At 40.7% G+C, this 15,471-nt stretch overlaps 1 protein-coding gene across 7 annotated transcripts in view; it reads left to right on the forward strand.

The window, feature by feature from the left end:
• The first annotated feature begins 2,865 nt into the window (after positions 1–2,865).
• The window catches only part of Frmpd2 (FERM and PDZ domain containing 2), a 115,817-nt gene continuing 103,211 nt past the window's right edge, over positions 2,866–15,471 (forward strand). For 4 of the 7 annotated variants that reach the window (XM_013508799.1, XM_013508803.1, XM_013508805.1 and 1 more), the window contains exons 1-2: positions 4,151–4,334; positions 8,978–9,052. In XM_013508799.1, the coding sequence (XP_013364253.1) occupies positions 4,253–4,334; positions 8,978–9,052 (157 nt within the window). In that variant the 5' untranslated portion in view covers positions 4,151–4,252. Of the gene's footprint in view, positions 2,972–4,149; positions 4,335–8,977; positions 9,053–15,471 lie in introns of those variants that run through there. The other 3 variants (XM_013508802.1, XM_013508801.1, XM_013508806.1) reach the window with 3 other exon arrangements.

Here is a 15,471-nt window from a genome sequence, read left to right on the forward strand (position 1 = left end):
TTCTGAGAGCAAAGGGAATACGGAATGGGTAGCAGAAGAAGGTAGTGATATGTGTCAGGGAGAGATCCTGAAACCAATCTTCTGTGGATATTGAGCAATGATTGTATTTTTGTTTTCTCTCCTGTCTTATTCCTTTATCAGGTAACATATTATACTATGTGAGTATCATTGATTTCATATTCTACTATTTCAATTATGGTATTTAACCTAATGGAAACAGTAAACTTCACTCAAGGGTTTTACTTCCTCCTCTTTAATACATATTTGGTTGTCTATGGAATATTTGTGTCATGCTAAGTGGAATTATGCCCTTGTTATTGGCTTTCTTTGAACATTAAGTGTGGCTTACACAGCACATGTACGGGTGCCAGTTTGCTAAGAAGTGGACATGTGATGACTCATTTTGTGTCTGCGTGACTCAGCTGTGGGATACCCAGGCATTTTGTTAAGCATTATTTGAGTGTATTTGTACTGATGTTTCTCAATGAAATTAACATTTGAATTGGTAGCCTGTGGAAAGCAGATTGTCCTTACTAAGCTGTCAACCAATCCACTGAGGCCCCCATAGAACAAAAAGGCAAAGGAAGGGAGAATTCACTCTCTAATTCACTGTTAAGATGACACATTGGTCTCCTCACACCTCCTTCATTATGTCTTACACCTTTGGCCCCCTGGTTCTCAGGCTTTTGGATTCAGACTGGAAGAGTGCCACCTGCTCTCTTGGTTTTCCAGCTTGCAGACGGTAGATCATGGGACTTTTCATCCCCATAATGATGGGAGTGAATCCCATCTATCTCTATATCTGTCATCTATATGTGTCTATCTGTGGCACACATATCTACCTATATATCTACATCTATACCTAAATCAATTGATCAATCTGTCTGTCTGTCTAGTCTAGTTTCTTCTCTTTCCCTACACAATAGTGACTAATTCAAGGGCATAACTGGCAGTTGGTTTTAGTATTATTGAATTCCACTAAGAACTCTACATAACTATGAATAACTCTACATAACTATGAACTCTACATAACTGTAAGAACTCTACATAACTATGAGTAAACAAGTTCCTAAAAGCAACACAACTAAATTTTTTAAAAAAGGTAAATCCAAAATTTCAATATTGAAGCAGGAAGTTTTCTTTGCTTTAATTTGACTTATGAGATATGAGCAGAGTGAGATTGCTGCTGGATGCTGATATTCCTAACAGAAAGGAGGAGGGACAATGACCTTAAGTAACCAGCACTCACCTGGGGGGCAAATGACTTTGGTGTTGCTCTGTGTTCTGCTGGGAACTTGCCATGTGACTACAGAAATTCACTTTCTCCCTGAGAGTCACTTTCTTCAGTTGTGTGTTGTTGGCCTGAGCAAGTTTTTGAATAAACCTAACTTGGGTATTTGGTGGGCACTTGCAAACACCTTGCCTCTGCCACAGAGACAGACTCACCAGGTCCTGGGCAAGTCCCGAAGACAAAGGCCTAGGAGACAAATTTGGGAGGAAAAAAATGCAAAATAGTTCTAAACACTGTAAAATTCTTTGCTAGCTTGTAGGAATGCCAGTAATAGCTCTAAGCAGGAAATGGATAAATTTTGTAAAATATTATACCACATATTTTTATTCTTTGAAAAGTATTCTTACAAAGGAGAAAAAAAAATCTAGAATGGGTAATAATTTCTCTCTTCTCTAATTAACCACTCTTAAGTTTCTTGTGATTCCTTCCAGATAAGAATATGTATACATATTGTATTTTAAGGATCTGCTTTGAACAAAAGCAATCCCGCTGGGTTATGCCACATCTAGTGTTTCATAGAAGATTTTTGTGGCAGTTGCTCAATGCCAGCACATAGATCTTCCTCTGCATAGCTGTGAGGTTGGTTTGACACGGTGTGTGCACAATCTATTAATATAACCACTATCAATGGACACTTTGGTGGTTTTTAGGGTTTTGTTATCAAAAAATATACTGCAATGACTATCCTTTTCCAGATGCTTGTGTGAACTTTTGAAAGAGCATCCACCAGATTACTTCCTAGCAGTTGGGTTTCAAAGGGTGCATGCATTTACCATTCCAGTGACCATTACTAAATTCCTCGCAGGGAGAGGCTGCTCTAACAGATCCTCTCACAACTGGCATACGAGAATACACCCACTGGCCATGCCCTCACCAGTACTGGGTTTCATCAATTTTTCAATTTTATTTTTGGAGGAAGGGGAAGTTCATATTTTCCTTTTAAAAAATACTTTTGTTTTGCTACTGTCATTTGTTTAAAGGGCTCAAAAGATTTGTTCTGCTGCTACCTCTACACAGCTTAGAACTTTTCTTGCTGTTTCTGCTGGTTTCTTTCTGACCCCAAGTATCAGAGAGCATGAGAGTCCCTTCTTCCTTGCAGATCACAGTCCTCTCGCCTTCCAGTGCAGCTTCAGGTCCTCCACTCCTCATTACAGACTCCCATCGTTCTGGTCTCCCAGGTCCAGATCCAAAGTCTGATACTGGTCTGGATGTGGGGGTGGGGAGTTAGGGGGACACTACGGTGAAACCAAGCCTCGGTTCTGGGCCTGCTGCCGCTCCTGGCAGGGCTCCTTCTTTCTATTGGAGCAGGAGATAAAGTGACATCAGTGTAAAAGCCCTGCTGAGCTGCTCTCCCATGGCCTTCAGTGGCACCTAATCCGCTTGAGCTCTTACAGACTGGGCTCTCTCTGAGGCCACTGGCTTGGAGGACGCAGGCTGCTGGGTGTTGTGCTGCGGACCAGACAGAGCACGGGCTGACCTGAGAGCAGCGGCAGCAGGAAAGAGAAGGGGTCTTGTTGACTCACTTGCTCGGCAGCCGAGTGCCTAGTGACAAGCAGTAAACAAAGACACAGCAACTGGGCAGTGGCCACGCGGCTGGCGGTCTCAGCCAGGAAACCTGCACCATAGGGAAGCCCCAGAGGGTCCTGGGGACTGGGATGCGGTCTTTGATGCAGAAAACAGGTACCTTGGCATCGTTCTCTTTCTCTTGTAAATCTGGGTCAATGAAAGGGCAGGTCCCTTACTGGGTCTGGATCTGGGGAATCAAGGTAATGCAGCTGGATGAGGCCCTGCATTAGGGCCTCGGCGGAGTGTCATTGAGGCTTAATTGTTCCAGGCCACCGGAAGGACCTGGTGGAAATGGTGTCTGCTTTTTAAACAGAACAGGATGGACTCAGAGGAGAAAACACAGAATAAAGCGTCAGAGCAACCCTTGTTTGAATCCCTGCTTTGATTTTTAGCATTTATCAAAAATCAAACAAGGGGGCTGGGGATTTAGCTCAGCGGCAAAGTGCTTGCCTGGCAAGCGCAAGGTCGTGAGTTAGGTTCCCAGTACCAGAGAAAAACCAAAAAAAAACAAAAATCAAACAAGGCTTTAACTTTCCTGAGACTCCTCATCTATGAAATGGGGATACATTTTACACATTACTGCACTGTTGAGGACACATGGGTGATGAATGTAAGCACTTAGCATGTGCTTGGACCAGAAGAGCTGCCTAATAAATGACAGCTGTCACTATTTTTCAGAGTATTGCAAGAATGTCCACTTATTGCTTAAAGTGCATCAGGTATTTAATTTAAGAATTTTAGGCCATGTCTAGTGGGCTTCCAGACAACATTTTAAAAGGAAAGAAAAAAATGTCAGTGATTTGTCTGTGTTTATATCTATATATATCTACATATATCTATATAGATATATATACACATATATATATGTTTACTGGGTAGAAAAAACTTAATAGAATTTTTCAAGTCTAAATAATGTTCTTTTTAAAGCAGCAACTGAATTCAGAGTAAAGGTGGGGTTTAGCTAATTAGTTAGATCACTAACCGAGCACACAGTAGGTATGTGTTGGGTGTCAAGCCAGGTGCTGGGTCCCAGGAGCACCTCTCTCTGCCCAGAGGACCCTCCAGGGTGCAGCGGGGGGACCAGAAGGTGGGTATGTAGTACAAATTGTGTTGATAACAAGTGCTGCTATAGTGGTGACAAGGGCTCCTGGGAGATGCGATACTTGAGCGCATTTGAATGCTAAGTGGATCTAGGGGCAGGAAAGAAGTAGGAATTGGGGAAAGGCCTCTTAGGTAGAGAAGATCAGGCACAAAGGCCTAGTGGTGTGAATAAGTGTGCTGGGAGTAGCAGACAGTTTGGCCTAAGTATGAGTGTGGGCATTTGACAAGAAAGGAGGCTGTGAAGGGAAGACTAAGTCTGTACCTACTTTGACCTCTGCCTTCTCCACACACCCCATGTTGATGACATCTATTGAGAAACTACCATGGGCCAGACACAGTGACTTATGGTGCAAAGAGGATCCACAATTTGCCCCGGGTAAGTCAGGGTGAGTCCACTCTGACCTCAGCCACTCTGAGGTGCTCCTCTGTTTCCCTGACGGGTACCATTGATCCTGAAGTGTGTGGCTAGTGTTTAGCTCCCTTCCTCCCAGCGCTCTCCTCCTGAGTCATCTGGTTAATGCCTTCCCCTCCTCTTCCTGGCCTTCACTTTGCTCCTGGTTGCTGGCAACCGTCCTGTGAACTATCTTCTCCCTCTTTCTCTTGCCTTGGCTGCCGATCTCTTTATTCTTGTACATCCTGGAGTTAAGATGGCTGCTGTAGCTTGGTGTTGCTGGAAGTAGTGTAGGTGGTGATGGAAAGCAGGAAGGAGGTGTGTGGGAGGTGGGAAGGACCAGTCTAGGGGGAGGGGCACTAGTGCCAGTTAAATGGCAAGATTTCAAAACCAAGCTGCCAGAGCTTACTTTTCCACAGATGAGCAAGGTATGAAAAAGTACCTGCTAGGTAGGAAATGTGCTGGACGTTTAAGAATGTCCTAAGAATTTTGTGTCTTTCTTGCTTCGGTACCATTTCTGTATGAAGCTTGTCCACAGACTGCCAGCAGCTCTTGATGGGCTCATCAGTGTGCCTGGTCATGTAGCTAATGGGGACAAAGGGACCGCAGGTGGTGTCCCCCACAGCACGCAGGAAGAAGGGAGGGGAGAAATATGAGAAGGGTGAGGGGGAAAGGGAAGTGGCTGGAGGTCAGTCTGGAAGGGCAGCCTGGGGATCCCCCTAGGCCTGGCCAGGAACATGAACCTGAGCTAGTCCTGTGGAGAATGGAAAGCCACTGAAGGGTTGAACATGGTGGAGAAACAAGATGGGATTTTGTTATAGGAAGAGGACTCTGCAGGTTGGAGCAGTGGCAAGATTACAGTGGAAGAAACCATTTGGAAGGGTCAGTAATGGTCATTTGGGGAGGGACACAGGTGGCTTGGGTCAGGGCAGTAGCAGAGGATAGGATGGTGGTGCTGGAGAGAAGCAGATGGATCTTAGAGAGATTTTGGAAGTGGATGGGGAGTTGAGGAGCAGGAAGGAGACAAGAACAATGCCTGCAGGTCTGGCTAGAGGGGCTAGGGAGATGATCTCTGATTCTAATTGTGCTGCTATAACAAAATACTTGAGGGTGGGTGATTCATAAAGAAAAGAAGTTTCTTTCTGCACAGTTCTGGAGGCTGGAAAGACAAAGATCTAGGCACCAGTGGGCTGATTGTCTGGTGATGGCCCAATCTGTACTTCCAAGGTTACACCTTGAATGCTGTGTACCTTGGAGGGGAAAACATTGTGTCCTCCTATGGCAGAAGGTGAAAGGGCAAGAATAGGACAAACTCCCTCCATGAAGCCTTTGAAGGGCACCCAATCCCACTAATGAGGGCAAACTTCTTGTAACTCCATTGCCTCCCCAACGCCCCTTCTCCCAGTGTTGTTGGGTTGGGAATTCATGTTCAACATGAATTTGGAGGGGAAGCACATTCCAACCATAACAATGGTAGTGTTGTGCTTTGTGATGGGGGCAGTTGGAGGAGGAGGAGGAGAGGGAGAAGAAAGAGAAGGGAAGGTGCTTCCACTCTTGAGCACCCACTGAGGACATCTAAGAGGTGGCTGGGGACACGAGAGGGAGGTATGAGCGTGAGGCAGAACTGTGGAGGTGATGGGCTGGCAGTTGGGAACTTTAGAGCATGTGGAGTGCTTCAGGGAGAGACCCCAGGGCAGAAAGACCCCGAGGAGCACCAATACCTGGCATGTCATTCATTCAAGCGAAGACCAGTGCTATGGATTTGGGCAGCTGGGCACAGGCCTTTGGGCATACACCCTCATGGATTACATTCTCAGCCTAAATTCCTAGAGGAGCAAGAGGGTGATGGAGGGGTGGAGGCCTCTGGGCTCCTCGTCTGCGTGGTCAAACTGCTCTATAAATCTGCCACACCTGTCAGGTCAGTGTGAACAGCAGCCTCGCAACGACCTTGATGGGTGAAACAGTGGCCTCGAGATGGCTCCCATGTGCACCTCTTCAGTTTCATGGCAGGATGGGCAATTGTCTATGACCTTTAAATAAATTTCATTTCTTTTATGACATTTCCTTAATCTCATTTTCTCACTTGTCTAACTGTGTTGGGACCCACAAAGTGCGCTCCCCCCACTCTTTTGACAGAAATAGTCACTTTCAGCTTGACCTTTGTCCTTTATCTCAGCTGTCTTAACTGCAGCATATTTTATAGATGTCACAGTGGGAAACAGCTTCCTGCCTCAGGACTCAGAGGGATATCAGTGAACAAAGCCCACAAAGAGAGCCAGACATGGGGTTCTCTCCCTAAAGCCTGGTGGTATGGAATGCTGGAAAATGCCCCACCCCACCCCCTCAGCTACTCTCAAATTTCCTGCCTGTGTTAAAGTAAGTTCTCTTGAATCAATTAAGTGTGGTACAGTGAAGGCATCTCTTCCTCAATCCTCTTTTCTTTCATTTTTCTTTTTCTTTTTTGTCTTTTTGAGACACGGTTTCACAATGCAGTTTAGGCTGGCCTAGAACTCACTTTGTAGCCCAGGTTGGCCTCGAACTCACAGCAATCCTCCTGCCTCAGCCTCCTGAGTGCTGGGATCACAGGCATGAGTCATCATGCCCAGCCTCCCTAGTCTTATTTCTGATGGCTTGCTGGGATGGATAGGTTTGGTTGAATGAAACTGCTTTACCCCTAGAACACAGCGCTGATTCCCTGGGGTTTGTGAGAGGGTGAGAGCCCATTGCTTTGCCTGACTTATCCCAACCAGCGATTTGTTCCTCAGCTGTTGCTGCAGAGGGACAGGCGATTGTGCTCTCTGGAAAGGAGGACCTGGATCTGTCTGGAGTCACCTTCAGGACACACTTGCCCTGTTGCTGGGTGCTGCCCCACCTGCAACATCTGTGTGCAGATAGCCCTTTGCTGCTTCCTGAGCACCTAGGAACAGTCCCTAGGAGGTATGAGGTGGCATCACTGAGTCTTGGGAGAAGGAATGTTCTCAATTTTAATAGACGACTCTAAAAAATCTAGCCCAGTTTAACTACCATATTGATGGAAATTATAAGAGGGACTGACCCCTACATTGCTAATGTCAATTATTTAAATTTTGGACTATCTGATAAATTCTCAGTTTAAATTTGCTTTTCCTTTAATTTCTTTTTTGATTTTCTAAACACATACTAAGTTATTGCAAATATATAATGACTAGTTGAATTTTTGTCCTTTAATTATTTCTTAACTTTTAAATTACAGAGCAAGTATTTTTTTCCCTAATTGATATATAAATAGTAGCACTTTGGGCATTTGTCATATGTACTTCCTTCTAGTCAGTTGCTCATTTTCTTTTACATTTCATTTTCAGGTACAGATTAGTGGGAAGTTGCAAAGACAGTACAGAGAAATCCCTTGAACTCTTCTCCCAGTTTTCCCCAGTGATTGCATCTTACCTTTGAGGATGGTACAGTAGCCAGCCCAGAAATTCCACACTGGTGCAATGCATATGTCAAGCTCCTGCCAGTGTAGTACACAGGTAAACATATGTAACGAAGGCATAGAACTATTCTGTTGCCATAGGGACCTCCCCTTGCTACCATTTTATAATCACTCCCTCCAGTCCTACACTTATTCCACAGAATCACACAGCATGTGAACATTGGAGACTGGCTTTCTCCCTCGGTGTAAGGCCCTAAGCTCTATCCAAATTTCTGTGGGTATCAATAGTTGGTTTTCATTGTTAAGTTGTGCTCCATGGTACAAATGTATTACAATTTGTATAGCCATTCGCTGGAGGGACATTTTGCTTGTTAACCATTTTTGGCTATTACAAAGAAAGCAACTATTACATCTAAAACATGAACCTTTACATATAGGTTTTCAGAGTTAATCCTTGTTGGAGTAAGTATTAGGACTTTATTCCTTTTTATGGCTGAATGATGTTCCATCGTATGGTGACACCACTTATACACTCTTCAACCAAGGATGCTTCTTTGAACATGCACATATATATTTTGGAGAAATGTCTACATGAGTCCTTCACCCGGTTTAAAATTGAGTTGTTTCTGGTTTTGCTGCTAAATTGTAAGTTATTTATATATTCTAGACACTTGATTCATTCTGTAAGTATTTTTTGCCATTCTATGGATTGTATTTTCTCTTCTTTTGTAATGATCTTTTTGGTACACAAAATGTCTTTGGTGTAAGTTGTTCAGATTGGGTAATTTCTATTTTCATCCATTATTTCATTCTCCTGTCTTCTGCATTTTGCTGTTGAGCTACCTGGTGAGATCTTAATTCAGGTCATTGTATTTTTTAGTCCAAAAATATCCATTTGCTTGTTTGTATTTCACAGCTAAGACTTTCTATTTCTTTGCTGAGACTTTCTGTATTTTCACCGAGTTTGTAATTACTCATTCGAATCCTTGTCAGTTAATTCTAACAGCTACATCACCTCAGCATTGGCATCTATTTGTTTTTCTTTGTCATTCAAGTGGAGATTTTCCTGGTCCTTGATGTGAAGACTAATATCTATCAAATCGTAAATACTTAGGCAGTGTGTTATGAGCTTTGGGGTTTGCTTACTCCCTCTTTCTTATGGAAGTTCCTGGACACTGCCTTGGCAGGGTAAGACTCTCTTCCTCGTGACTTCCAGGTGAAGGCAGAAGCCCAGGTTCTCCACTCAGCCCCTGTTGGCATCTCCAGGGCACATTGCTGCTACTGCACAGAGGTGAGTGTCCTGGCTGCCACCAGTCCTCTGCTAGGAGGCCAGGGTATCTTGTTACTGCTCAGGGTTATGCCTTGTCACCCTGCATGATAGCAAAAGTCCCGCCTCTCTATTCACCCCATAACACCACCCCAGTGGGGAGGCCAAGGAAAATCTTACTGTCCCACGGGGAGGTGGAAGCCCAGGCTCAAGCATGTTCTGTGATGACATAGTAGTGAATGTAAGTCACAACAGGTGGGAACAGGTGTCTTGGCTCCCTACATGGCCTTTGCTGGTCACATGTTGAAAAGACTACCTCATCTTAATTGTCTTGTTCTTTTGTCAGAGATCAGTTAATGTATATTTATATCAGCCTACTTTGGATTTTCTGTTCTCTTCCTTCAATCTACCCATTCTTTCAACAGCACTATACTTTTTGAAGAATGTCATGTATGTAATCTTTGAAGGTGGGTAGTATCTGTCTACTAACTCTATTTCTCTTTTTCATTATTATGTTGTCTGTTCTGTTTTTCTCCTGTTCATATAAACTTTAGAATCAGCTGTTAATAACCACAAAATATAAGGTATAATTGAAAACTACGGTGAATGTTTAAAATCTTTTAAGACTCATTACAATAAAAGACACATTGTCATTAACCCTCCCCATACTCTCCCATACTTCTCTCATCATTTTTACTACTTTCTGAAGCAGGTCTGGAAGTCCTCTTTTGTGAGTGCGTTTTCTTGTGCTGTTGTGGCTGCCATGATGTCCTTTACTGACCCAAAACATTTACCTTTCATGGTCATTTTGACTTTGGGGAATAGCCAGAAGCCACACTCTGCCAGATCCAGTGAATAAGGGGCATGAGGACACATCATAAAGTTTTTATGAGCTTGTCTTTCTATTGAATGGCACTTAGCAACAGTATTCATATATTTTTGATCATACCTTATGAAGACACTCATGAAAGAGGACTTCCAGTATTGTTTCAGAGTGGCAAGAATGGTGGGATAAGTGTGTTTGAAAACAAGGGATATATTTTGGTAGCAATGTGTCTTTTACTGCCATAACTTTTAAAAAATTTAAACATTCACCATATTTTTTATCATATCTCATGAATATTTTGGACTTTGATTTGGATTGGATTAAATCTGCAGATCAAATTGGGAAGATCTCACATCAACAATACTGAGTCTTTCTATGAATCTGAAGTAACTCTCCCCTTATTTAGATTTTAACAATTTTTTTCATTAGAATTTCATATTTTTGCTCAAAAGAAACTTGTACATATTTTGTTAGACTTCTTCCTTACCACTTTATAATTTTTTGGTGCTAACATGACCATCCATACTGTATTTATAATTTTAAATCCCAGTTGTCCTGGTGACATTAATTAAAAATTAAAGCAACTGTCATTTGTATATGTGCTTTTGTGTTCTATAATGCTTTTACAATCATTTATTAGTTTCAGTAATTTTTTGTTGATTCTTTGGGATTTTTTACAGAGACATTTATGTTGTCGCTGGACTGAGACTATTTTATGTACTCTACCTCAATCTAAATACCTTTAATTTCTTTATCTTGCTTTACTACATTAGCTAGGAATTCCTGCACAGTGTTGAAGGGGAGTTGTGAGATGGACATTCTACTTTGCTTCCTGATTTTAGCAGGAATAAATCTAGTTTCTCACTACATGTTGGATACGTTGTTGACTCTAGGTTTTTAACAATCAAATTGAGAACGTTTTTCTCTATCCTGATTAGCTGAGAGGTTTTTTTTTAAAGATGAGTGGATGTTGGGTTTTGTAAACCACCCTTTTTGTATCAATGGATAAATCATATGATTTTTTTTCTTTAGGCTCCTGAAATGGTGGGTTATATTACTAGCCTCTTTGAATGTTGAACCTCCTTTGCATACCTAAGTTAAATTTCACTTGCTCATGATGTATGAGTAGAATTTGTGCATTGTTGGATTCGATTTGCTAAAGTTTTATAGATTTTTGCATCTTCATTCATGATATATACATATCTCAACTCCTGCTTTCTTGTAATTATCTAATTTAGTATTAGAATAACTTTAGCCTCATTGGATACATTAGGGAGAGTTCCCTTTTCTGGAACAGCATGCAGAGAATTGGTATTGCCTTTTCCTTAACTGTTTGGTAGACTTCACAAGTGAAACCATCTAGGCCTAGTCCTTTATGTTTTAGAAAACCATTAATTATTGATTCAATTTTTAAAACTTCTATTATCATTTATCTTTATGTGAGTTTTGAAAGTTTGTGTTTTTCAATGATTTGGTGCAGTTCATCGAAGTTACTAAATTTGTGAGTATAGACTTGTGCATAATATTCCTTTATTATCCTTCCAATGTCCATTGGATTAATAATCATGGTCCTTTCTTTATTTGTGATTTCAATTATTTGTGTCTTCTTTCTTTTTTCTCAGTTATTTTGGGTATGCATTTATCAATTTTATCGATATTTTAAAAGCACCACTTTTGGTTTTGTTGATTTTCTTTTTCCTTTATTCAATTTTGATGATTTTTGCTCTAATGTTTTGATACTTCTTTTTTTGTATTTAGGTTCATACTGCTCTTCTTTCTGTAATTTCCTAAGGTGGTAGTTATATTACTGATCTAGATCTTTGTTCTTTCCTAACATGTGCACTGAGTGTTATAAGCTTCTGCATAAGTACTTTTTCTGTTGCATCTCACACATTTTGCTGTCTCATATTTTCATTTTCATTTAATTAAACATATTGTATTTTCTCACTATTTCTTTTTTGACTCATGTATTGCTTAGAAATATGTTGTTCTATCTTCAAATATTTGAGGATTTCCAGGTATCTTTCTGTTATTGATTTATAATTTAATCCCCTCTGGAACATATTTTGTATACTTTCTGAAATTTTAAATTTGTCAGTGTGTTTTGTGGCCCCAAATGCAGTGTATCATGGTGAATATTCCACGTGAGTTTGGAAGGGTTATAGATTCTGCTGTTGTTGGATAAAGTAGTCTACAGATGTCAACCAATCCAGCTGACTGATTGTATTCAGTTTAACTCTATTGTTACTGATTTTCTTCCTTATGGATCTATTGATCACTGATAGTGGAGTGTTGAAGCCTCTATCTATAATAGTGGATTGTTTATTTATAATAGTGTATAATAGCACACTGTTGTTAGGTGCATTCATATTACACATTAAGACTTTTATGCCTTACTGGAGTATTGACTCCTTGTCATTGTGTCCAGGCTGTCTTCGTTCCTTAGAGTTTTTCTTATTCTGAAGTCTGCTTCATCTGAAATTAAGATAATTATCCAGCTTTCTTTTTTCATTGTGTTTTTTTTTGAGATAGGGCTTAGGTTTGAAACCTGGGCTACATTCATGTACCATCAGGCCCAGTCCCAGCTTTCTTTTTCTTCATGTTAGCATGATACTTTTTTCCTCCATCTATTTACTTATTTTTAAAATTTTTATTCCATTCACTTACTTTTAATTTATCTGTGCCTTCCTATTTGAAGTGAGTTTTTTATTGTCCATATCGTTAGGTTTTGTTTTTCTAATCAACTTTGTCAATTTCTATGTTTTAATTAGATCTTTTATATTTGAAGTGATAATTGATATAGTTGGATGAACTATTTTCTAATTGTCACACTTATTTTTTCAAATCTTCTATTCTTATGTCTTCTTAGTAGCAATTGAACATTTTATATGGTTCCATTTTTTCTCCTGTATCAGCATATCAGTTGTACTTCTTTTTTCCAGAAGTATTTGTAGTTGTTGCCTTAAAGTTTGCAACTTTAAGGATTGGATTAACCTCAATCCAGTTTCAAATATCACGTGGTGAGGTAACTCTTATGTGGTGACCTCATTCTCCCCTTTTCATCTTGTGCTTGTCCATTCATTCCACTCATGCATCAGGTGTATCACCCATATATTGTTGCTATTATCCCTCATTTGAACAAACAATCATCTTTAAGATCAATTTAAAAAAAGGGAAATGATAGGTTTAGGATTTGAGATCCTGGCCTATATACTTTTCCTTTTTCTCTAAAAACATATCTTGCAAGGCAAGCCTATTGGTGATAAATTTCACATTTTTCTTTATCTGAGAAAGTGTTTGCATTCATTCTTAATAGTAATTTTACTGGAGACAGAATTCTAGACTTCTTTTATTTTAGAACTTTAAAATTTTCACTCCACTGTCTTATTGCTTGACCAGTTTGTGAAGGGAAATCCACTGTAATTCCTATCCCTTTTCCCCTATAGATAAGTTGTAATTTTTCTCTGGCTATCTTCATGATTTTTTTGGTGTTTGTGTTCCGATATTCTGAATATCATATACATAAATGTTGCTTGTTGTTGTTTTGGTATTTTTGCTGACTGGTGTTTTCTGAGCTTCCTGGATGTGTGGTTGGTGCTTGTTATTATTTTTTAAAATCCTTAGATTTTATTATATCAATATTTTTCTTCTATTTTCTTACTTCTAAATTACCAATTATAAATATGTTAGATCTTTTGTAATCTTGCTACAGTTCTTGGATATCTGTTCCACTTACTAATACATCTTCAAGGTTGTTGCTCTTTCCTCAAAAGTCCCAAACCCTGGTAAGCCCATCACAGGCATTATTCATTTCTCTCACAATGATGTTGATTCCTGAAGTTGCCTTTTACTTTACATTTTAGAATTTGTATGTCTCTGTTTGCATTGTGCATCTATTTTTGCATATTAGGGAAAGCCTGCTTTTCCTTAGCGTATTAGTCATAGTTATTTTAAATTCCTGGAATGATAATTCCAAGACCTCTACCATATCTGAGTTTGATTCTATCACTTGCTTTATTTTGTCACACTGTGCTTTTTCTTGCTTTGTGCGTGACTTATAAATTTTCATTGAAAGCTGGACATGATATATTTGGTAAGAGGAATGGAAATAAATAGCATGAGTATTTGTGTTTGGCTAGAAATTATGCCATGTTTACTGTTTGCTGTAGCTGTGTGGTAGTTAACTTTATACATCTACTGGATTGAGCCATGGAGCACTCAGATCAGCCATTATTTGGATATTTGTGTAGAGAGTGTTTCCTGATGAGATTAGTATTTGAATCAGTTGGCTCAGTAAATGGATGTCCTCCCCAGTGTAGGCATAGTCCAATGGGTGGAAGGCTGGAACAGAATGAAAGGCAGAGAAAGGAGGATTTCGTTCCTCTTTTTTCTGCCTGACAGTGAGAGCTGGAACATCTCATCTTTTTCTGCCCTCAAACTGGGATTTATATTGTCAGCTCCTCAGGTTCTCGGGTCTTTGGGCTTGAAATGAAACACAGCACCAGGTTTCCTGGACCTTTGGCTTGTAGATGACAGTCTGTGGGGTTTTGGAGCCTTCATAATTGCATGTGTCTTCATCCCCTTCCTATTGCTGGGACACAAAACCTGACACCCATGACTTAAAGGAAGGGAGGATTATTTTGAGTCACATTTTCAGTCAGTGGTCAGCTGGCTCCAAAACTGACATGCTACGGTGGAAGGGTCTGGCAGAGGACAGCTGCTTAAGTCATGGCAGCCAGGAAGCAGAGAGCAAATGGAGGGGCTGGACAGGGAGATGTTTCCATCCAGGCCAACCCCTCCCAACCTTCCTTTTCCAACCAAATTCCGCCTCTTAATGGCACATTTGGCTATGGATTCATCACTGGCTTAATCCACGGAGGATGTTCTCATGATCTAATTACCTTCAAAAAGCCCCACCTCTGAACACGTGAAGGCTTTAGGGAACATTGTAGATCTAAATCACAATAGTCAGTTCCTCATAATAAATCAGGACCTCACACACACACACATAACACACACATCTAGTGAGTCTGTTTTCTTGCCACCCCGCCTCCCTCTAACCCAGCAGGTGTCTGAGGCTTCATTTTCTTCTGTTATCCTTGTTTTCCTCTCTCCTACTGTCTTGAGATTTCCCAAGAAACTCTCTCTTAAATATTCTGAGCTTGGCTCTTCTCTGGAGACCTCCGACAGATAGACTATCAATTAGTTGAACAGTAATCACATGTCATGCTGAAACAGTTCTTTTCATATTTAAGTCACTAGATCAATGGAGCATCATAATATTTTAAAGCTGAATCTAAAGGCTCAAGACAAAGCTGCTTTTTAAATTCACTGCTTTAGTAAACTGAGTACTAACTTCAGCACATGTAGCTTGAGTTAGCTCTGTGGCTCACAACTGCAACCTCCCCTACTTTAGAAACTGGAATGGCCCTTACTAGCCACATGACCTTGTGACATGTTAAATCCTCAATTAAACCTTTACTTTCCCCATCTAGAAGTGGGACTACTTTTTTTTTTTTTTTTTTTGGTTTTTCTCCAGTACCGGGAACCGAACTCACGACCTTGCGCTTGCCAGGCAGGCGCTTTGCCGCTGAGCTAAATCCCCAGCCCCTGTTTT

Source organism: Chinchilla lanigera, unplaced genomic scaffold (genome assembly GCF_000276665.1).
Source record: "Chinchilla lanigera isolate Chin_1 unplaced genomic scaffold, ChiLan1.0 scaffold00155, whole genome shotgun sequence".
In the NCBI taxonomy this organism is placed as follows: domain Eukaryota; kingdom Metazoa; phylum Chordata; class Mammalia; order Rodentia; family Chinchillidae; genus Chinchilla; species Chinchilla lanigera.